Source organism: Beta vulgaris, chromosome 6, assembly GCF_026745355.1.
Source record: "Beta vulgaris subsp. vulgaris cultivar EL10 chromosome 6, EL10.2, whole genome shotgun sequence".
In the NCBI taxonomy this organism is placed as follows: domain Eukaryota; kingdom Viridiplantae; phylum Streptophyta; class Magnoliopsida; order Caryophyllales; family Amaranthaceae; genus Beta; species Beta vulgaris.
Genome location: NC_079207.1, coordinates 12,164,827 through 12,190,137, shown reverse-complemented (window position 1 = coordinate 12,190,137; position 25,311 = coordinate 12,164,827). Strand labels below are relative to the sequence as shown.

Sequence of the window (25,311 nt, the reverse complement as noted above, 5' to 3'; positions counted from 1 at the left end):
ACACATTATGATGCCTTGGTGAAAGATGTTGAGATGATTGAATTAGGTCATTTTGATGAAACACTTGAAAAATATGGTAAATTGAAAAATGCAGCAATTGTTGCAATCATGTGGGAATTGGGATTCGTCATGATAATCCTTGTATCTAACTGATTTTGTTTATATATAACAATGAACTTGACTCATTTCATGTAATATTCCATTAAAGGAACCAAAGCCTAGTAGATTGCACTAAATTTTTTTTATCACCTTATTTGATCTCTTCTACATGCATGAAAAATTCCTATATAAGGCACTTATGTTTTATCATGTACAAGACTAACAATAGCCACAAAAAATTTGGAAGTGATGGAATGGATTTTTGCCGAGAACAAGGCATTTGAAAATACCCTTGCAAAATTGGGTCTTGAAAACCCGAATTTGGTCCAAAAGATTGTCTTAAGACTTCTAGGAAAAACAATTGAACAAATCCAAACACATTACGATGCCTTGGTGAAAGATGTTGAGATGATTGAATTAGGTTATTTTGATGAAACACTTGAAAAATATGGTAAATTGAAAAATGCAACAATTGTTGCAATCATGTGGGAATTGGGATTCTTTATGACAATCCTTGTATCTACCTGATTTTGTTTATATATAACAATGAACTTGACTCATTTCATGTAATATTCCATTAAAGGAACCAAAGCCTAATAGATTGCACTAATTTTTTTATCATCTTATTTGATCTCTTCTACATGCATGAAAAATTCCTATATAAGGCACTTATGTTTTACCATGTACAAGACTAACAAGAGCCACTAAAAAGTTGGAAGTGATGGAATGGACTTTTGCCGAGAACAAGACATTTGAAAATACCCTTGCAGAATTGGGTCTTGAAAACCCAAATTTGGTCCAAGAGATTGCCTTAAGACTTCCAGGAAAAACAATTGAACAAATCCAAACACATTATGATGCCTTGGTGAAAGATGTTGAGATGATTGAATTAGGTCATTTTGATGAAACACTTGAAAAATATGGTGGATGCACAACATCTCATATTGTTTCTCATGACGACCCACATGTTTCGCTGAACTCTTATAATCCACAAGCACAACCTCATCGAGTGCCAAGGAGGAGTCCCACCCCCTGGACTGATGAGGAACATGAGTGAGTATTACGGATTCTTTTTCTCCTATAATCATTGTGTCACACCTATAATTATCTATGCCCTTAAATAGTGTGTGTGTGTAATGTGGTATAATTAAGGACTCGTATATAGGCCGTTTCATTAGTCATCGGTATGATGTTAATATTTAGATAATAGTTTCCTTAATGTTTTCTTATGGTGTATAAAGAGCTATAAAAGAATTATATATATTAGGATGTATGAAATTTGTATTACCGTGCACTCTACTTGTGGATACTTATCTCCTCTTTGTTTCTCCGTTCATTTCCAACATCTGATGTTTTCTTGTAATATGACTAACATGCTTGACTTGTCTTTAAATATCATGATTAAGTTAATATGTTCAACTATTTTTTGTGGAAAAATTATTCTTATTGTGGTTTTATACCATGAATTCAGGGCTTTCCTAATTGGTTTGGAGAAGTATGGAAAAGGAGCTTGGAAAAGTATTTCAAGGTTTTGTGTGGTATCTAAGACACCCACACAAGTTGCAAGCCATGCCCAAAAGTATTTTCAAAGGCTTCGTAGATATGCCAATTAACAAGAAGCTAATTAATAACGTCGTAACCATCATGTTCAACCTAATTCCGCTACTCATAATATTCAACATTATTGAACAAGGCCATAAAGTGACAAAACTCAAGTATCAAGCAAGTGCCTCATATAGTAATTTTCAAGAATAAGCAATTGCTTCTCTTTTTTTTGTACTTTGTCTTTCTTAAAATTACAAGCTATCATAGTCGCCATAAACCATTTTCGCTTCCTCGTCACATCTGACATCTTAACCGATTTGTTTATGGTTAAATGTAACGGACTTTTATACCTTCATTAATAGTTTATGCTAGCAACGACTGAAGGTTATTGTTTGGGAAAAGAAAGAACAACGAGTTTATCTTCATAATTTGAATGATTTTCCGATCTAATTAGATGTTAAAATAAATTAGTGACTGATGTGGGAAAGGATTCTACCACGAGTAGATACTTTGTTTTTTTATAGTGAATCCTAACTATTCAATTATTCGTTCTCCATAAGAGGTAAAATGTTAGATATATTTGTCTACAATAACTAACACCTATATATTTACTCTAATAAAATAGACCAATAATTTATAAATGCAAGTTCATAAACTTATCTTAAGTATAAATAAATGACTTGGGCAAAATGCATTAAACAAAGTAATTTCAAAAAAAAAAAGTGCATTAAACAAAAAAAGCTGGTAATTAAGTGAAAAGATTTCAATAATCTCCTTTAAAAGAATTTCACATAAGCTAGATTTAGATGTAAACCAAAGGTTAGAAAGATTGCCAAAAAAGCAAAACAATTAATAAAAACAACTTACCGCACACAGTAACAACTCAAACAACAACCTTGGTTCAAATAATCCCAAAATAATGGTAGTATCAGTATGTAAAAGGCACCATATTTATATCAATATATGACAATATCTACCATATATGTAACAATCTTCATATGAGACATACACGTTATAATTCAAGACAACCCAAATGGATATCAAATCAAAAAAATCTGAAGATAAATTAATTAAGTTTACTTTATATAAGTTCATCATTTACTAGATGACAAAACTATATTAATTGTATGCTTGTTATTATACATTTTTGTATTGTCTTATACATATATAGACTATATATGCTTCTAATGAATTATAAGAAGCAAGCTAAAATGTACATCACATAAAATCATCAACCAAATATGAATTATCCTAATCATAGTTTTTTGGGGGAAGTCCAAAATAATAATAGTGAATATAGCAATAGTAGTAATCAGGAGTGGACACGTTATGAAAACAAGTTGTTTGAGAATGCTTTAGCTGAGTTAGATCTGAACTCTCCTGCTTTATATGAAAAACTCATGGTTGTTTTGCCATGGAAAACTCTTGAACAAATTAAGAGCCATTATGAAAAACTTATTGCAGATGTTGCAATGATTGAAAGGGGAGAAATTAGCTCCCCAAACTATGGTGGTAGAGTTGATGGAGTTGATCACAAACGTAAGGGTGCACCATGGACTGATGAAGAGCATAGGTAACTTAATAAATTTTGTACCCTCATTTATGGATCATGGAATTATATATATACTCTCTTTGTTTCATTTTTATTTGAAAAAATATGCCGCGCACATCATCTTTAAAAGCTTAAATAAAGTTGATGCTATTAGTATTATGAAATCACTAAAAAGATCCGACATGGTAACATTTTCAAATATATGTGTGAAAAGAATCTGTTATATATGGTAGAAGTTTTCTAATTTTAACAAAAAATAACCATAGAAGGAACAAAATGAACAAAGGAAGTACATACTATGTATCCTTATTTTTGCTTAACCAATTTAACTGCTCGTATTTTTATCGTTGCTTGATCAACTTTTTTTTTGTGATCGTAGAGATTCACAGAAGCAGAAGTGATGCAGACTATAAAAATCGAATACGTATTAAATTGTAAATACTTTACTAGTTAAATAGACTCTCATCTAAAAGGGATATATAGTTTTATTTACTAAAAGCTAAAAAAAATTATGCATGCCACATGCAAGGTTTATTCCATATATATATATTTGAAAATTTCATTGCATATGTATATTTGAAAATTTCATTACTAATATGCAATGGGGCTTGTATGTACTAACTTTTCTTTTATATCTTTTGTTTCTCTAAGTTGCACTTCAACACAAAAGGGCTTGCAGCCTTTACTAACTACTTTGATTTGAATTCTTGTACGTACGTGGACTGTCGTGGAGTATGTAACTAATTCAAAGTTACTGTTCATGTAATTACATGCACAACACACAGTTTGAATTAGTTATGTACTTTTTTCTTATACTCAAAATGCTCTAATTTCTTTACTAACAAAGTCAAACTGTGTGTTGTGAATGTAATTAAGAAAAAAGTACGCCATTTGGGTAGTTCTACCCGGATTGATTTCATCCCATTTTTTTTCTCTGGTTTGCTAACATATTGCTTGTTGTTTAGGCATACATACTCGTTTTATTTTTGGAATATGTCCTGATATAACACCTAAAAATTATGCTAAAATATCAGACATTTCTAAACAAACCAAGTGCCTCAACTAAGCCACTTTTGGCATAATTATCTTTATTCTTTCCGATCTCTGTTTTGTATTTAATCTTCCATCTAACTTTAATCATAAAAAATAACATGTTTGTTCTCGTATCTTTCCTAAAAATAACATGTTTATCTATTAGTATAAGATTTTGACATTATTATTGCTGTTATATTTGACATTCTAAATTACCATTTATGTAAACGGCAAAAAAAACCTACATTATCACTAGGTTAAGAGACAAAATGAACGTAACCATTTTGTACATGGTATGGATGTTATACAGGTTATTTTTGATAGGACTAGACAAGTTAGGGAAAGGAGAATGGAGGAACATATCAAGGTACTATGTAAAAACTAAGACACCATCCCAAGTTGCTAGCCATGGCCAGAAGTATTTCCGACGGCTCAAGTGTTGTACTCCTCTCGACAAACGTCGTTACAGCATCCACGATATCCGAATCCTCAACTCCGCCATCGTCGAAACCTCTGCAAGGCATCCCAATCGCCATTCTTTCATCACTCACATACCTCAACATGATCACCCTAATTACTTAGCTCATAAGAAAGACTGTGTTCATGAACAACATTATTCTTCATCTGTTGAAGTAACTACTAATGTTGGCACCACAAATAATAATAACAATATTGGGACAACAAGTCTAATTAGTAGCAACAACAACAACTCACAGATGATTATGGGGAATAATATAGGCTATGATCAATGTGCTGATTATGATGAGGTTTTTCAGCCTTTTGCAATGCTCAATTAACTCGAGCTAGGGTTTATAAATAAATAATTCTGTGATATTTTAATTAATGATATTGAGAATGCATGTACCTTTTGCAACGTAATTACTTTAAATTATACTAATATTATACTCCTTAATGTTTAATATATTATTATAGAATAAACACACAAATAATATTACTTTTTCCATATTTATTGATAACTTATTTCGAGAGTATTCCGGTGAAATTGTAAAATTAGAGAGAGATATATAAGCACATGGCACAAACATATTGGTTGAATATGATAAAATCAGGGGCGGATCTAGGATTATAAATTTGGAGGGTCCTAACTAAATAATCTAAGACCGTAAAGTATATAATAAAGAAATCGACCAATATTTTCGTCACGTATTGACAATGAGAAACTGAGTTTTATGAATGACAAATCTAAAAACTTATATCGTTCACGACATCTATTAAAAAATTATTTCATTATTGCATATTGGAACTCCATCCATCTTTTTTTTTTTACTTCATGACTTTATACTCTCAGAGACTCAAAATATAAAAAGTGCATATATTTGAATTATTACATTTATTTAAAATTGTATGGATCACTTATTAGTCTGACTTTGGGTATAATAATACATAAATTGTTAGTCTGTAAACAACTAATACAATGGATATTAAATAAAACAGAAAAAAGAGAACGAACAAAGAAACAAGAAAAAAGGAAAAAGAAAAAAGAAAGCTAAGCAAAAATCTTCATTACAGGAGTCGAACCCCGCTCAATCATTCATGCACGCTTAACACTTCCCCGCCAATCACTGGAGCAAATTCCAGTCCATGTTTTTATACGCGCGGGAAATTCTTTTATCTTGTACTGTATGCTTGACGAAACGAGGAAAACATAATTTTCTTTTTGGGGGGGGGCCTGGGCCACCCAGGACCCTTCATATAGGTCCATCCCTATCTGTATGTACTGATGGATACTTTGTCTCTTGATTAATGCACTTCTTTATTTTTCCTTAAAAAAAACATCACACGTCCCTAAATAGGCAAACACTTCCGTGGACATGACCCTGTTTTGCATTTCCACATATAGTGTTGCAGTATCTAATGGGCTTTGCTATACACCGCCCTAGAATTTCCTAGTAACTCCCTAAATACGGTATTTTTATACCGTATTTATATACTTGTATTTTTTCTCTCTCCTCCCCTGACTGACTTTCTAATTTTTTCAGATTTTTTACCCTTCTTCCTCCACTTTTCTCCCATCTTCTTCCACTCACCATTAGACATTGGTGCCACCACACAACCACCGCGGGAACACCACTGAACCACCACCGCCGGAACACCTACCCCGACATACCACCACCGTCGGAACACCTACCCCGACATACCACCACCGCATACCCCCACCATCACCCCTTTGTTTTTTTTTCAATTTACAGTGAATTTTTTTTAAAAAAAAATTAAGGGGGCGTCCACCATGGACGCCCCACCAGGTGGAGGCGCCCATGGCAGGCGCTCCACCACATGGTGAGGCGCCTGCCAAGGACGCCGCCACCGGTGGTGGGGCGTCTTTGGTGGACGCCTCCCCTTCTTTTTTAAAAAAAAAAATTTCAAAAAAATAAGGAGCGTCCACCAAGGACGCCCCACCACCGGTGGAGGCGTCCTTGTCAGGCGCCTCACCATATGGTGGAGCGCCTGCCAAGGACGCCTCCACCGGTGGTGGGGCGTCCTTGGTGGGCGCCCCCTTATTTTAAAAAAAAAATCAGAAAAAGGGAGAGAAAACAGAGATGGATTTATCTTCTCGCCGCCCTGCAATACTCCTCGCCGGAGATACTCGCCGGATATTTTCTTCTTGCCGGAGTATGAGATCTTTGCAATGTTTGTGTGTTGATGAGAGAGATGGAGTAAGAGAGTGGAGAGAGTGTGAGAAGTGAGGGAGGGTCAAGAGAGTGAAAGAGAGTGAGAAGGTGATGAGAGTGAAGGAGAGTGGGAGAGTGGGAGTATAAGAATACACAAATACATACATTTTTTTTTATACAGGGCGTAAGTAGGAAAATTTAGGGCAGTGTTTAGCAAAAATTTCATGAAAATCCAACTACCCTCCCACCGAAGGTCAAAAGTCAAAACCCAACTCAAAATACAAATTTGTATCCGCCTTTTTCGTTTGTACTACATACATTAATTCGAACACTTTCACGGAAATTTTGGTTTACAAGGTGGTATGGGTTTGGAATCAGAAACCAAACCAAGGCGATATGTGGTTAGAGATTGATTACTAGTACATAGTGTTTGATTTGAATATTAATGAAATCAGAAATCAAAATCAGTACACATGCACGGGAGCGCACACACACACAAATCACTTGTGATACAATAATGTTATTCTGTTATTACTTTCTTCTTTATATTTTTTTTGAACAATTAAGTATAACAATAATTATGACCACCTATACGAGTAGCAAGTATAACAATTTAGAAAGAAAAAACGATAGAAAAAATGAGATTGCAAAAATAAAAATTGACGTTGAAAATTAAGACGATAGATGTGCAAAAGATCAACAAATTAAAACAATGGTCAATGAGTACAACGAAGTAAAATAGATAGATTTTTTTTTGAAAAGATAGAAAAGGAAACCACTTTCTACTAAACGATGTCGGAGAAAACAATGGAGAAGATAGAGATTTGAACATCTAACGCATCTATGGTCAAGGAGTACAACAATTAAAAAACATAGACATTTTTTTTTGAAGAAATAGAAAAGAGAACAATTAAAAAGCCTAGTAGATTGCACTAAATTTTGTTATTACCTTATCTGATAAGTATACTTCCTCCGTTCTGAAATAAGCAAGTGAAACACTTCTCTCTTTTATGTGAGAGCTTTTTGAGAGAAGTGTTTCGCTTATTTCAGAACGGATCGGAGGAAGTATTATTTTCTAATTAACAACCCTTCATCCTGAAAGAAAAAGCTACATGAGTCACACTCTATCTATTTCTAGAAAAACTCAACTTTCTCTCTCATCAATTACAATGTACCTCACTAACTCCTATAACATCTTTCCCAATGAGTTTGACCTACAAACCTAGCTAGTTATACATGCAAGAGGTGTTAGTTCAGTAGGGTCCTTCAGGTTACCAACCATAAAAATTCTATCATTTAATATAGTGGCTTGTTTGGGAACGATCATTCCATTTTAAAGTGATGCATCTGATCGAATTCACAGGTTTGGGAATCCAAAACATTTGAATTTAAATTTTCCCCAATTCCACGTAGATATAAATGAAACCCAAAACAAAAATTAAAAATGTAGCCTAAAAATATGTCATTTCAAATCCTAACTTTTCTATTTCTAGTGAGTTTGGATCATGATCCATCCTCTCCTCCTTTTTTTTTTGAAATAGAAATAATAAAACTAGGTTACACCCTAATTGTAGGATAACCTAACTCGTCCTTGCAGATGATAAGAGGGAGACTCGGGGGTGATGTTGAGGAAGAAAGCCACAAATGTTGGAGGTTTTTCCCCAATTTGCTAGACTATTCGCCGCCTGATTAGATTCCCTATAGCAATGTTAAGCCGTGAACGCATCCAACTGTTTGACATCTAGCTCTACCCTTGATGAGATTTGAAATTTCCCACGGGATACAACATACCCTCCTGAAAGAATTAATAAACGTTAGATTGTCGCCTTCAATTATAAGGTTTCTGATTTCAAGGGAGATAACAGTCTTGAGGGCTGAGGCCCATATAGAGGCCTGCGACTTCCGCCTTGAGAATTTACCAACTCGAGGGAAGGGATTTGACCTCTATGTTAATTAGGCTGCCTTTGCAATCTCTAATTATGAATCCAAAAGAGCAATGCATTACCTGAGCCTGATTTGGATCCATCAAAGGTTAGTTTACACCAACCCATTGGAGGGGGGTCCTGTGGATCGAAGTGGGGTATCTATAACAGACTTAAGTGCAAATGCAACGGACGATTGACTATTTGAAGCACTTGAAGTATCTATAGGTTTTGTTGTGGACATGCCAAAACTTGATAATATCTTCTTAATGTAGCCTTTCTGTGACAAGAAAAGCTTTTTCTAAGCTCTCTCCCTATATATCTCCATACCCAATATTTTTCGAGCTGCACCCAAATCCTTCATTTGAAATTGAGCACTGAGAAGCTCCTTCAACTCCTGAACATCCAACTTGTTCCTAGCAGCTATCAATATATCATCTACAAATAACACTAAGTAGATGAAATATCCATCTAGCAGCTTGTTGTGATATACACAACAATCATATGAACTCCTGTTGTAGCCTAGCTTCATCATGTAGCTATCAAACTTTTTGTACCACTGCCTCGGAGACTACTTTAGCCTATATAAGGACTTCTTCAACTTGCAAACATAATTTTCCTTCTTCGGAACCTGGAAACCATCTGGTTGAGCCATGTATATCTCCTCCTCCAACTCTCCATGTAGAAAAGCTGTTTTCACATCTAGCTACTCAAGATCAAAATCCTGATGTGCAACTATTACTAGTAGCACAACACCCTGATGGAAGTATGTCTGACTACAGGTGAAAATATCTCATTGTAGTCTACACCATCCCTTTGTGTGAATCCTCTTGCAACCAGTCGAGCCTTATACTTGACCTACTCTGCAGATGTTATCCCCTTCTTTTTCTTGAAAACCCATTTATAAGTAACAATTTTTCTCCCTGAAGGCTTAGGCACAAGCTCCCAAGTCTCGTTCTTATAAAGTGACTCCATCTCATCCCCATTGTAACAAGCCAATGGGTAGACTCCTTACATGTAACTACCTCTCTGTATGTGGATGGCTCATAGACATCCACCTCCTCAGCAACCTGTAGTGAATAAGCCACCATATCTTCAAAATCATACCTCTTTGGGGGTTTCCTAAAATTTGTCCTCATAAGACGCTCCCGAGCCAGGCTAGGTGCCTCTTCATTTAATTTGGAATTGAAGATGGTGGTGCTTCAAAAACAATGTATTGATAATCATCACGCTCATCATGAGTGACCTGCTGCTCCACCTGTTTATCAACACTACCACTATCTGCTACAACAATAGACTTCACAGTAGGATTAAACATAGAATTTTCATCGATCAAAGACAATATTTCTACTTAGTATAATCCTACCCTCAGACGGGGACCAGATTCTATAACCTTTCACCCCATCCCCATATCCCACAAACACTCCTTTTTTAGCTCTTAGCTCCAACTTACCTTCATTTACATAATAGTAAATATTATAACCAAAAACTCGCATATCTGAGTAATCTGCAGGTTTACCTGACCACATCTCATATGGTGTTTTGAGATTATTTCTAGTTTGAGGTCCAAGATTGATCAGATAGCATGTTGTACTGACGATTTCTCTCCAAAACCTTCTAGTCATCCCAACATTAGAGAGCATGCACCGAGCTTTTTCCAGAAGTGTCTGATTATTCGTACTGCTACACCATTCTGTTGTGGTGTATTTTTGACAGTGTGATGCCTAGCAATCCCTTCATTCTTACAGAACTTTTCGAACTCAGACAAACAAAACTCCAGACTATTATCAGTTCATAGCCTTTTGATCTCCTTCCGAGTTTGATTTTCCACCAATGTCTTCCACTGCTTGAAATTTTTGAAAGCTTCACCTTTTAACTTCATAACAACTAACCAATTCATTCTTGAAAAATCATCAATGAAGGATACAAAATACCCGTGACCTCCTAAAGATTCCACACATGAAGGACCCCAAAAATCGGAGTGGATATAATCCAGAGTACCTTTTGTTCAATAAATGCCCTTAGGAAACTTGCTACGATGTAGTTCCCAAAAACACAATGCTCATAAAACTCCGTGTTTGTGACCTTATGACCACCCATATCAGCTTTGGAGAGGATTTGCATCCCTCTCTCACTCATATGTCTAAGTCTCATGTGCCATAGCTTGGTCATATCATCCTTTTGAATTTAAGACGACGCAACAACAATTGAACCTAGGAGCGTAAAACCCTGCAACACATACAATGTACCACACTTGACCCCGAACCATGCAACACATATAATGTACCACACTTGACCCCCTACTATACATCCTTTGAACCCTTGCAGACATACACAACTCCACCCCCACCTCTGAAACTGAACCCCTTACTGTCTAAAGACTAAGTGAAATCAGATTCTTGGTCATCTGTGGAACATGCCTGACATTATTCAAAGTGCAAAACGTACCATCACGTGTCTGGATCTTGATAGAGCCTATTCCAACTGTCTTGCAGACTGCACTGCTAGCCATTGAAATATTTCCTCCATCTACCTGCTCATAAGTAGTGAACCACTCCCTACGAGGACCCATATGATACAACGCTCCAAAATTAAGAACACACACATCATTACAATATATTTGCTCATTAGCAACTAGAGCAAGGTCATCCTCATAATTCGAATTTTCTGCTGCAACAACAGCAGAACCAGACCCATAATTTATTCTCCTAATGCTTTATTTTAAGACATTCCTTTTTTCAATGCCTATACTCCTTACAGTAATTACAGACATCATTAGGTTTAGGACCCCCTTTAGAATTTCCAGATTTCTTGAAATTCTTTTTACCACGTCCTTTACCACCACTACTGACTACTAATCCAGAAGCTTGATTATCTGTACCTAAACTAGCAAATGCCTTATGGTGCAATTTCCTAGTATGCAGTGATGATTTAACCTCTTCTAGAGACACATAATCTTTACCAATTATGAAAGATTGCACAAAATTTTCGTATGATAACGGTAAAGAAACAAGCAGAACCAAAGCGACATTCTCATCCTCCACCTTAATATCAATATTACGCAATCCTAACAATATTGTATTTAATTGATCTAGGTGATCTCTATGAGGTGTACCTTCATTCATTCGCAACCTGAACAGACGTTGCTTCAAAAGCAACTTGTTGATTAGAGATTTTGTCATATACAAACTCTCTAATTTCAACCACAGACCAGATGCAGTTTCCTCCTCTGCGACTTCAGTGATTATGTCATCAGCCAGACACAACGTAATCGTTGAATGAGCCTTCTCCTCTAGAGTGGTCATCTCAACGATAACTGAATCTGTTCACTTCTTCATCAACGGTGCCCACAACCCCTGTTGCTTCTGTAAAGCCCACATCTTGATTTGCCACAGACTGAAACTATTTCCCCTTGTGAATTTATCAATTTTCACATTCCTACCAGACATCTTTCTCACACAGATCGAACATAAAGCTCTGATACCAATTTGTTATAACGGACGTGAGAAAGAAACAAATAATCCAACGTAGAACAATGAAAAACGCACGACAGATTTACGTGGTTCACCAATTTGGCTATGTCCACGGGCAAAGAGAGAGTGTGTTTTATTATGTGAGGAAAACCAGATTATAGAGATAATTAGACTTAATTCGTAGTCTAAAACAATTAGCTATAGGTTAACAACCTATTTATACCCCGCGTCAAAAACGCATTTCCGCGTCAAAATGGGCCACCGCCCAATCGGGCGGTAATTACCTAAACCCAAAACAGACGTGGGCCCGATTGGGTGACCACACCCGGTCATTGTTCGCTAAGGCGCCCGACATCATTGGACGCCCTACAAAATCAACCAGCTGAAGCTTGCGTCTCGGGTGGCTTTGCCCGACCCGATCGGACGGACCTCTAGACCTGCCTTTTCGACGCATTTCGTCGAATAGATTCAAAGCATGATTCATACAAAGAAGTTGCAAATCTTGGAGGTGGTGGTTATATAGAACGGTGTTGGATTTTTATATTAGGCGGGGTCAATACAAAACGCAGTCACTATTTTCTTTTCACGGGCTGGCAGCCACTCCTTAATTTTTTTAAAAAATACTCATTCCTTTTTCTTTTTTTTTTTATATTAAAAATCTCGATACTGTTCCAATTAGAGAGAATCTTCTCGATATATAAGGAAAAATATAGTCATGCTTTATAAGTAAATATTATTAATATGAATTGAAGATATTAAAGGTAAAAAAAGTTAATTGACAAATACATACAATTAAAATAGGATGTGAAAAAACGAAGGGAGTAATTATAACAAAAGCGTATTTCGATGAGCTTTGTTGTGGGCCTAATCCTTGGTTTCACTCAATTTTTGGCACAAAATGGGCTAGGCTATGTAGTGCAACCCATCTTAGACATACAACTTGTTATATTTAGGAAAACAAACTTTTATAGACCACAATTTCCTTCTTTTTTACTTATTACGCTCATTTTTAATTGCAATATTTTTCTTATTTGAAATTTTCACATTAATTATAATTACTATAATATTTTCTTATTTGATAATATATTTTCTCTATCTCACTCCTATCACGCAATCAAATTCCACTTTTTTTTTTTAATCTATTTCTATCTCTTTCCTCTTTATTTTGACTTTTTTTAAAATGTGCAAAAGGATGATATTGCAACTATAAAGTGCGAAAGAAGTATGTGGGTAAATTAACCTCCTATGGATCCATGGGCCATGGCTATTATCAACTTCCAATAAAAGTATCTTCTTATTAATATCACAAATAAGGCAAAATTTCCCCATACACACAACCAGACAGGCAGACAACCTCTTGTGCATTGAATGATTATACTGAATGGAGTGGTGGCACTTGGAATTTCGTTAATTTTTGCCCTTTAACATCTGAAAAATACTACCTCCGTTCTTTTTTAGTTGCAACGTTTGACAAATTGCACTATTCATGTTCTCTTATTTGACCACATTTATTGATTTATATGTTAAACAAAATATAGTCATGTGGGGTCTTGTTTGATTCGTTTCGATGTAAGCTTTCATAATATCAAATTTTTTATAATTTTACTTACATACAATTAGAGATAAAACGATTTGAAATTGTACATTGGCAAGCGTGAAAGTCAAAATGTTGCAACTAAATAAAAACAGAGGTAGTACTATTTTCCACCTATCACATCAATTATTTCCTTTAATTTTATCTAGCTCACATGACTTATGGACTTATGGTAAAGGACATGCAACGAGCGTAAAACTACTACTAATATTCAAATATTCAATGATAGAAGCAAATGCCAAAGGCCCTTATTATGATGCAACCAACATCCATATGATCTTTTTGGTAGAAAATGGTTGATCTTGACCATCACGAGTTAGCATTGATTGATGATAAAGTATCCTTCGCAATAGATTTTTAAAAGAAAATTATAATAGGAAATTGAATAATAATCCTATTATTTTTAGTGATGTAATGGAAAAAAATTATATCTTTTATATTTTCGATCTTGCATTGTAATTATCTTAATACTTTATGATTATTCTTGTTATAATAATTGCACTTGATTATATCATATCATATAAAAAAAGATAAGACCAAACAATAACATATGTCTTTTTTTTTTAATGATTATATTTTTTCCTGCATATTCCATTATGCACTTTAGACCAGTAATATATATATTTTGAATAATTGACCATTAATATTTTTATTACATTTAAACTTATAAAAGATTGTATTTTGTAAATTTTGCACTTAAACAATACGATCATTAAAGAAATAGTTTGACGAATTCATAATTTAGTGCTTATGTTGAATTATTTTTATAACTTTAACCACAAAAGGCTAAGTATATAGCCACTAAAAAGAAACATGAGTAACACTGTTGTTGAAAAAATATAGAGAAATTAAGAACATTTTGCGCGATATTAGTTATAATTGTCGTGCTTCAATAGTAATTACTGTTCACCAACTTAACTTGTCCGGTTTGTCATTCCTTATGCATAAGGAAAAAATAGTCAAGTGACATCTTGTTAGATTTGTCTGAATGTTTAGTTATCAAATATCAAATTTTTATATTTTTTAATTATGCATAATTAAAGATATTAATGCTTATGTTGGACTATGTGAAAACAAGAAGTATAGTAATAAAAAAATCAAAGGAAGTATAATCAACTATTTAAAGGTAAATAAAGTTTATAGATTTCATATATTCCGTTTCATGATCTACACATCCAAGTACATAAGTCAAGATAGATCATCACGCTCGAGTAAATTATCATTACCATCAATTATGTGGATGATATCTAGCATAGTTGGTGAGGTCTTATAGAAGTGAAAGTAGTATCCTATACCTAAAATCGAATTTCATCTACGTCGCTATGTTTAGTGGCTCGTTTTTTTTTAAAAGAAACTAGTATTTGGGCCCGTGCATTGTCCCGGGTTGGTATTGTGTTTCCGAACTTGAAGTGCAGTTTTTTCCATTCCCACTAAAACATACTAAGGAAAACTCAACATTTAAAAGGTACAAATATAATGATGTGGATACATAAAACATGATTAAAAATTGGTTGAGATAGTAATTGTGTCATGTATTGTAGCAAGAGGTCATGGGTTCAAATCTTGTTGCAAGCTAACTTTACTTTGCCTTTTAATATATTTGTATAGACTAGTCATTAGGCTCGGGCTATGTCCCGGGTAAGAAAAAAATTTCATTTATTAATATAATACTTTATGATAATAACACTAAATACAACTTAGCCTTTAATATATATACTTGAGGTTTCGGGATCAAATCCTATTCAGTTTCTTATTTTCGCAGACCTTTTAATATATTTATATAGATAGATACCTATGGTATGCTAAAGGTCTCAAAAGAGTTTCCATGAGATAGTGAGAATATACCCTAAACTCTCAAACAATAACAACAAAAGGAAAAGAAAGGCTATGCAAAAATAAAAAAGGAAGGAGAAGATCAGAATTGAGAAGAGAGCACTGGAGTAACCACGTTCTTCGCCTCTTAAACACTGGTTACTTTACATCTGGCGGGAATCTACCCAATTACAGAACTACTAATCCGACTTCATTTCACTTTTTCCACCTTTTCTCTCATCCATCATCATCTTTTTTCTTTTTAATTCCTCAAATTATTTTTTTCCCCTTCATCTTCTCTAAATTACCCAATTTTCAAAATAAAGATTACTTCTTTTTTTCCCCATCAATTTTACCACCATTTTTTGTTACTGCTAATCTACAAAAGATCTTTTTTTGGGTTAGTTTTGCAGAAGATTCTTTATTGGGTGATATTGTTTAGTAAATAATTCCAGCTATTATGGAGGAAAAAGCCAATCTATGTCAAATTCAATAATGGGGGATCTCTCAATCTTCTCTTGCATCTCAAATCAGTAATTTTGGCTTTAACTTCTAATTAATTATAAATTTAATTGGAGTATAAATTAAGGGTCGGTGTCTAATTTTTTTTTAGTCACATAATTTGCATAAAACAATAAGGAGACTAGTTTTTTCCTGCATTGTCAAGGGGCTGTTTGCCCATATCAAGAGGTATGCTTTTTCTCTCTTTTTAATTTTTGTTTTTATGATTTGTGTTTTTGATGGGCTAATAGATTATAGATCTATGTTTTTTTTTTGCTCTAATATGTATATGATATATTGTGAAATTAATTAATCAATACATGTATGAAATTTGGTTGTGAAATAAATGGTTTATAATGCTTCTGATTCACTGCAAAATTATTTGATATAATTTTAGGTGGAAGGATGATATATATAACTATAATGTGGAATGTAGCTGAAAACTCTACTAGTAGTGCTCACTGAAAAATATGATCTTTGATAGTGGAGGGAAATGATTCTGATGTAGTGGTCGAAATTCGGGCTGAAAAATGGTAGTAAGATACTGGAAAATATGATATGTGGGTTGTGGAGGGAAGATTTAACTACTATTAGTGATGATTTAATGCGAAATCGGGCTAGAAGTTGTATCAATTCACTAAAAATATGATCTTTGCTTATGGGAGGAGGATTCAGAAATGTTTAATGATGGTTTTTAATGTCAAATAATTCAGGGTAGCAAGTTTTGGTTTACTGCAAGCAAGATGAGAGGAGCTGTATTTGCAGCACTTGCTGCCACAATGGGTAACTTGTTGCAAGGGTGGGATAATGCCACCATAGCAGGTAATTGAACTCTTTTTACTTCTTTTGGCTGATGTGTCATTCTTAGATCTCAAATTTTTGAGCTAAGTATACTAGATGAAGTATTTAAGAAAGAGTGTGTGTTTGTTTGATCATGCTAATGCAGGAGCTGTTATATACATCAAGAGGGAATTCAGCCTCGAAACACAACCAACCTTGGAGGGGCTAATTGTGGCCATGTCGCTTATTGGGGCCACAGTGATCACAACCTTCTCAGGTCCCGTTTCAGATTCAGTTGGGCGTCGTCCAATGCTAATCATCTCATCAATATTATACTTTCTTGGTGGCTTGGTTATGCTATGGTCTCCTAATGTATATGTCTTGCTCTTGGGAAGGCTTTTGGATGGTTTTGGTGTTGGTCTAGCAGTTACTCTTGTGCCAGTATATATATCAGAGACTGCACCCCCAGAAATCAGAGGACAGTTGAATACCCTCCCACAGTTCACTGGCTCAGGAGGGATGTTCTTGTCTTACTGTATGGTATTTGGCATGTCTTTGATGGAAGCACCTAGATGGAGATTGATGCTCGGTGTTATTTCAATCCCGTCACTTTTGTATCTTGGATTGATGGTGTTTTATTTGCCTGAGTCTCCTAGGTGGCTCGTCAGCAAAGGAAAGATGCATGAGGCTAAGAAAGTCTTACAAAAATTGCGCGGCAGGGAAGATGTCACTGGTCAGTGTGCCATCCTTTTAGAAATCTTTAACTCGTTCCTTTTTCTTATAACCTGTTATTTGAATTCACTATGCTCACCATAATTTTTTTTATTCTGATCCGAAGATTACATATATAACATGCTGGATACTTGATAGAGGTGCTTATTGACATTATGACATATAAATGTGGGTTATGTTGCTACCAGAATGCTTGCATCTCTGGTCTGAGCCGCCCGGCTCCAAGATGGAGTGAATGTCAAATGTGGCCTTGTTTGTATAAACTGGTCATGTTGCTATCTATGTTGGGTTACATGAAGAGTCAGGGAAATAAATTTTGTTCTCTTGCAATGCATGGATAATGAGTCATGTCAAGGTAGCATGAAAGGGGAGAATGAGGAATGTTTTCACATCAAGTATTCCGGATTAATTTAGATGGGTGACGCGTCCTTTTATAGTCATATCTGGCCGTCGGCGTGAAGTAAAAGTTTAGTCTAAGAGACATGATCTTTCCTTCTTTTCTATAAGTGAGAAGAAAAGAAAGCATTAGGAATAATCAATACATGTATGATGTGGCAGGTTTTTGTGAAATACACTTCTTTTTAATATAATGGAAGTATAATTTAGGGAGAAGCTGAGTGTGGACGGCTAGAGTGAGCCATACGAGGAGGAAAGATAAGCTAAAGTCCATTAGCATTTTTGAGTTAGATGAAGAATATCCCGGGCTGCCTGATTGTCGAAATCTAGTACACACACACACACACACACACACACACACACACACACACACACACACACACACATATATATATATATATATATATATATATATATATATATATATATATATATACATATATATATATATATAATATATATATATATATATATATATAGTACGAATTTATGTATCAAAAAGCATGGGAAATTCTCAATGGTAAGGATGTGCTCCATGGAATTTAGTGCTTGTGCATGACTATCTATCGTTTTATGCTTGCGTCAGCTAGTTTTTGATGTTATGTTGAATCCTCATAGTTCTTTGTTTCACGGTTGTATGAGAAAACATAGTAACACTTTTTTTGACCCAGATTTTACCTAATAATCTATTTTCTTGCAGGTGAGATGGCATTGCTTATAGAAGGGCTTGGAACTGGGAAAAATACATCCATCGAAGAGTATGTGATAGGCCCAGCAAATGATGAAGAAGCCACCACAGATAAAGATCAAATCAAGCTATATGGTGCTGAGCAAGGCCAATCTTGGATAGCCAAACCAGTCAGAGGTCAAAGCACGCTTGGCATGGTTTCTCGTTATGGAAGCATGGCTCAGCAGGGAAGTATGGCAAACATGATGGATCCTCTCGTCACTTTGTTTGGTAGTGTTCATGAAAAGCTTCCCCAATCAGGGAGCATGCGGAGTGCAATATTCCCTAACTTTGGGAGCATGTTCAGTACTGCTGCTGATGACCATGTTAAACATGTAAATTGGGAGGTGGAGAGCCGAGATGAGGACTCCTCATCTGATGTTGGCCATGATGACTCTGATGATAATCTGAGGAGTCCACTGCTTTCACCTCATGCCCCTGGAGCAGAAAAGGATGCAGTTCCTCCATTAAATGGCAACAGCATGCTGATGCAAAGTGGTGAATTAGTCAATAGTACAGGTATCAATTTTAGTTGATTAAGTCCTTGAATTGAATCTATTTCTTCAAACCATTATGATACTAGCATGTAACCTTGGTCTTTACCACGTCCTTCCGGAAGAGCAGCTCTTTTGGCCTTTGGAGTTCTTATGAGAAGCAATCTCTTTACTGGACCAAATTATGTATCACTCCATCCTCCCTAAATAGTAGACCACATAGTCTTTATTTGGAAGTCATGCAACGGTGTTTTTAAGGGTAATGAGGGAAATTTGAAATAAAAAATGTAATCTGTTATTTTTGTGCGATCTAAAGTAAAAATGTGACCTATTATTATTGAACAAACTAAAGTAAAAATACGACCTATTATTATTGAACAAACTAAAGTAAAATTCTGACCTATTATATCTGGACTAGGTATCATGTTCAGATCGCCTAATTTTCCATCAAAGGCAGTATATATTTTAAGGGTTTCGTTGTTGATTATGATAATGATGTAAGTATGTAACCCTATGAAATCCAATCTACTCCATTCCTATTTAGGAATTAGGATAATCAAACCTAAAGGAAATGGAGAGAGCAGTTCATATTTTCTCATTTGGATAATTTAACTTGATGAATTCTGAGTGAAATGCAAGGACATAGAACTTTGTACCTTCAAATTACATCCCTGTAAGAAAAGAGAATTGGAGGGTATAGAGCTTTCTTGGGATCTGATTGATTTTCTTTCATCCCTTTCCTTATATGCTGCTTCCTAGTACCAATTTCAACCAAAGTTTGTATTCTCCCTTGACAGGTATAGGTGGAGGTTGGCAGTTAGCGTACAAGAAAGCAGAAGATGGTGGTGAACTAAAAAGGGTTTATCTCCATCAAGAACCAGGAATGGGGTCTATGCGTGGATCTATGCGTGGGTCTATGCGTGGGTCTGTCCTTTCACTGCATCCTTCTGATATTCCTGAAGGTCAGCTTGTTCCAGCTGCTGGTCTTGTAAGCCAGTCCACCCTTCAAATCAAGGATTTCAAGGGAGAATCTCCTTTTGAGGGAGGTGATATACGACCTTCTGCAGCTGCTACAAAAGGGCCAAGCTGGAGAGAGCTTCTTGAACCAGGGGTTAAGCGTGCATTGTTGGTTGGAATGGGAATGCAGATACTTCAACAGGTGAACTGAAATTTTTGAAGTTCAGAAATCCTCAATTCTTCTCTTTCAGTTTTTATCATGATTTTTAACTTTCTTTCTTCTTGATCTTGGGCGTCCATCCTATTTCCTTTCTGTTTTCAATGTGTATTAACGATATTCTCACTTAAGCCCTGTCAATTCACCTGATTCTTACTGAATTGATTATGCTACTTACTAAACCTTTTTTTTATGATTAAAAGTTAAAACTTAATTTAACTGACTTAAACTGATTTTTGCTGATTACTAGTGCTTTTCACATATGCGGTCTGCTAGTCACTGATTATAGCTGATTTTTAATGGATTGAAATTACTTTTGTCGATTGAAACCAATTTTACTGGTTGAAACTAATTGTTACCGAATAACATTCACAAGTTGAAGTGAACAGGGCCTTAGTTGGAGCCAAGGATCATAGGCTGCACTATATTCGTCCATTTTTTAGCCACAGCATCTGCAATGATTTTCCTAGTATATACTTTCATGATGTGTCTGACAAGTTTTTTTTTTTTGGTGAATTCAGTTCTCTGGGATCAATGGAGTTCTCTACTACACCCCTCAAATTCTTTCACAAGCAGGAGTGGACGTTCTCCTATCAAAATTAGGGATTGGTTCAGACTCCGCTTCTCTTCTTATAAGTGGTTTGACGACATTGTTGATGCTTCCTAGCATAGGCCTTGCAATGAGGCTGATGGATATCTCTGGGAGAAGGTAATACAAACATTAAAACTTAAATCATCTTCAACATTATTCCTGTTCCAAACTCATTTCCTAACTATGTTTTATCCCCTTTTTTGCAGGTTTCTTTTACTAAACACACTTCCCGTCTTGATAGGATCTCTCATTATACTTGTACTTTCCAATGTTATCGAGATGGGAACCGTCTTACACGCGACATTATCTACTATCAGTGTTGTAGTCTACTTCTGCTGCTTTGTCATGGGTTTTGGCCCCATTCCAAATATCCTCTGCTCTGAAATCTTCCCTACTCGTGTCCGTGGCCTTTGCATTGCCATATGTTCTCTTACCTTCTGGTTTGGAGATATCATTGTCACGTACTCTCTCCCAGCTTTGCTCTCCTCTATAGGGCTCGCCGGAGTATTTGGCATCTATGCCGTGGTTTGCATCGTCTCTTGGTTCTTTGTTTATTTCATGGTACCTGAAACAAAGGGCATGCCCCTTGAAGTTATCAGTGAGTTCTTCAATGTGGGTGCAAGGCAAGCTGAAGCTGAGAAAAATATGTGATTTTGCTGGTAATCTTCAAAATATTGAATTGTTCATTGTTTAAGGCATCTAAGTAGATATGCCTTAATGAAGTACTTGATGAAGATTTTGATCAACTCAGAAAAAGAGAGAGATAAGAGAAAGGAAAGAGAGTTTAGCATTCTTTGCAATACATTTTTGATAATGCTGAACCAATACAAGAAACTCAGAGATCTGGTTAAGATGAAGAGATTATTAGTGTGGGATATTGCACTTCAGTTCCCCCTTTTTCTGAACAACAATGGTTCTTGGCAGTTGTAATTGAAGATTTTGATTTGTTTATTGATAATATTAAGTGAATTCAAATGTTAATTTATGGGATTATCAAATTTGTTTCACTATTATTCATTGCCATGGTTTCCTTGGTTGATTTTTTAACAAGTGAATCACAACCATACCAAGTATCTCAGTCCCAGCAGAGGAAGTAGGAACACTATCATTACCAATTATACACTTGGGTGCAACATGTGTAAATTTTAAGGCTCTTTTTGTTCATTTACTCATTTTAATTTATCCTTATTGTGCAAATTTTGTACATTTGGACTTTTGGAGGTTTCAAATGAGCAATGAGCAAAAAAAAAAGCCTTTGATGCACCATGCTTACGAGGCACTCACGTGTGTGATAAAGTTGTATACTTTAACTTATTATAAGTTGATGATGCCAAAGGTGTACTTTCGTCCAAGAAACTTTTTTTTGGCCTTAATTTGTAGTGCCATTTTAGTTATCCATTTATTGACCATTGTTTGATCTAGTGGTAAATATTTGTATCTCATATGAAGTTACGCCATTATAGAGTCAAGTTGCACTAGTTAGAGAGCTTTTAGTTTGGAATTTCGTTTACACAATTTAATAAGTTTAACAAAAATAGAAAACCTAAGAAAAAATATTCAAAATACATTATATAAAACGGCATAAGACACATAATTTCAAAGAAAAGACAAATTATAAAACAGATTAGGTTTTGTTTTAGTGATAAGTTTATGCAAATAAGTACATTTAAAAGTCTCGTTAAAAAAACAGACGAAGTCCAACAAAATAAGTTAGGATTGATTTGGTTTTTACCTCAAATCCACATTATTTTTCATATTTTCATTTTCATCGGTCCCATATTGGAACATATTAAACCTGATTGGACCTGATTCAACTTATTGGACCTGATTAAACCTAATTGGACCTTATTGGAACTTATTGACCTTATTGAAACTTATTAGACCTTATTAGCCCTGATTGAAACTTATTAGACCTTATTGGACCTGATTGAAATTTTTTTTTTTAGGGGGGACCTGATTGAAACTTATTAGACCTTATTGGACCTGATTGGAACTTATTTGACCTTATTAAACAAAAAAATTGACCATTAGTAACATAAATATTTCCCCTAACGTAAATACTACCCCTCAAAATTTATTATAAAGTAATAATTATGAAAATTCGTCATTTAAAAATAATAATTATTAATTATCTCTTATGATAATTAATTTAACAAAAAAAAATTAGTATATATTTGCCTATACATAACTTTGACTATTAATATATCTAATACTCTTGTTTTGATTTTATAAAACACTAATGGAAAATCAAAAGTTGATTAACATTTATTGCTAACAAATTAAAATTGGCACATATGAAAAATTCTCACCCTACTTTCATTTATGTGAAGGTAGTAGAATGCATTAACTCCTTATCTCTCACTCTACATTTATATCTTTCATTGTTATTAGTAACGAAAATATGTTATCTCTAGTTATTTAAAGACGAATTGCAAAATATTGTAATTATAATGATTATTATTATTAACCTTAATTATTTGACCATGATTATAATATTATTTAATAATAATATAATCACCTAGCAGTAATATGAATAATAAAATAATAGACAATAAACAAATATTTAATAAAATAATAGACACTAATACAAGTATAATACTATATAATAATTGTGGTACTTTAATTAAAATTCTAATAATAATATAATGGACAATAATACAAATGTTTATTGAACATTGACTATTTGGACCTTATTAGACCTTATTGGAACTTATTTGACTTGATTGGAACTTATTGCACCTGATTGGAACTTATTGGACCTTATTAGACTTGATTGGAACTTATTTCCCTTACTGGACCTTATTGCAACTTATTTGAACTTATTGGACCTGCAACTTAATTTTTTAAGTTGAGGAGAACGCACCCTTAGGGTGCGTTCTCTTCAACTTATTGGCCCTGAACTTATTGGACCTTATCTGAACTAAACTTATTGAAACTTATTAAACCTGATTGGACCTGATTTAACTTATTGGACCTGATTGAACCTGATTGAACCTGATTGGAACTTATTAGACCTTATTGGAACTTATTGACCTTATTGAAACTTATTAAACCTTATTGGCCCTGATTGAATCTTATTAGACCTTATTGGACCTGATTGAAACTTATTAGACCTTATTGGACCTGATTAAAACTTATTTGACCTTATTAGACAAAAAAAATTGACCATTAATAACATAAATATTACCCTAACGCAAATACTACCCCTTAAAATTTATTATGAAGTACTTCCTCCGTTTCTTTTTACTTGCAACGGTTTGACTTTTACACTATTCACCAACTCTACTTAGTTTATGTTTGGTGATTTATAGTTAAGGAAAAACATATTCATGTGGGATCTTGTTAGATTCGTCTGAATGTATATTTTCCGAATATATACTTTTTGTAATTTTTATTTATCGGTAATTAAACTTATTAATGATTGAAATTATGCATTGGCAAGCATGAAAGTCAAACTGTTGCAAGTAAAAAGAAACAGAGGAAGTAATAATTATTAAAATTCGTCCTTTAAAATAACAATAATAATTAATTATTTCTTATGATAATTAATTTAACAAAAAAAAAATTATTATTTATATATTTGTCTATACATGACTTTGAAAACTAATATATCTAATACTCTTGCTTTGATTTTATAAAGCACTAGTGGAAAATCAAAAGTTGATTAACATTTATTGCTAACAAGTTAAAATTGGCACATATGAAAAATTCTCACCCCACTTTCATTTATGTGAAGGTAGTAGAATGCATTAACTCCTTATCTCTCACTCTACATTGATATCTTTCATTGTTATTAGTAACGAAAGTATGTTATCTCTAGTTATTTAAAGACGAATTGCAAAATATTGTAATTATAATGATTATTATTGTTAACCTTAATTATTTGACCATGCTTATAATATTATTTAATAATAATATAATCACCTAATAGTAATATGAATAATCAAATAATAGACAATAATACAAGTATAATATATACATTGTGGTACTTTAATAAAAAATTCTAATAATAACATAATCAGCTAATAGTAATATGAATAATAAAATAATAGACAATAATACAAATATTTAATAAAATAATAGACACTAATACAAGTATAATACTATATAATCATTGTGGTACTTTAATTAAAATTCTAATAATAACATAATGGACAATAATACAAATGTTTATTGAACATTGACTATTTGGACCTTATTGCACATTATTGCAACTTATTGGACCTTATTAGACCTAATTGGAACTTATTGCACCT

The 25,311-nt window shown here is 34.2% G+C and overlaps 4 protein-coding genes across 4 annotated transcripts; 3 read left to right on the top strand and 1 right to left on the bottom strand.

Annotated features, from left to right (window-relative positions):
* Positions 1-820: 820 nt before the first annotated feature.
* LOC125498877 (protein RADIALIS-like 1) lies at positions 821-1,156 on the top strand. Its single transcript, XM_048647186.1, has one exon. It carries the CDS (start codon positions 821-823, stop codon positions 1,154-1,156), a length of 336 nt encoding a protein of 111 aa, XP_048503143.1.
* Positions 1,157-2,885: 1,729 nt separating this feature from the next.
* On the top strand, positions 2,886-5,025 carry LOC104895904 (transcription factor SRM1-like). The gene is made up of 2 exons (XM_010682550.3): positions 2,886-3,217; positions 4,539-5,025. The coding sequence occupies exons 1-2, from the start codon at positions 2,886-2,888 to the stop codon at positions 5,023-5,025; spliced, it is 819 nt and encodes a 272-aa protein (XP_010680852.3).
* Positions 5,026-11,154: 6,129 nt separating this feature from the next.
* Positions 11,155-12,085, bottom strand: LOC125498878 (uncharacterized). The gene is made up of 3 exons (XM_048647187.2): positions 11,992-12,085; positions 11,548-11,847; positions 11,155-11,450 (listed from the first exon to the last, which is right to left on the bottom strand). The coding sequence occupies exons 1-3, from the start codon at positions 12,083-12,085 to the stop codon at positions 11,155-11,157; spliced, it is 690 nt and encodes a 229-aa protein (XP_048503144.2).
* A 3,595-nt stretch (positions 12,086-15,680) lies between these two features.
* Positions 15,681-22,036, top strand: LOC104895751 (monosaccharide-sensing protein 2). The gene is made up of 7 exons (XM_010682334.4): positions 15,681-16,349; positions 16,874-16,982; positions 17,107-17,673; positions 18,769-19,314; positions 20,087-20,448; positions 20,985-21,172; positions 21,262-22,036. Exons 2-7 carry the CDS (start codon positions 16,904-16,906, stop codon positions 21,704-21,706), a joined length of 2,187 nt encoding a protein of 728 aa, XP_010680636.3. The 5' UTR covers positions 15,681-16,349; positions 16,874-16,903; the 3' UTR covers positions 21,707-22,036.
* Positions 22,037-25,311: the final 3,275 nt, after the last annotated feature.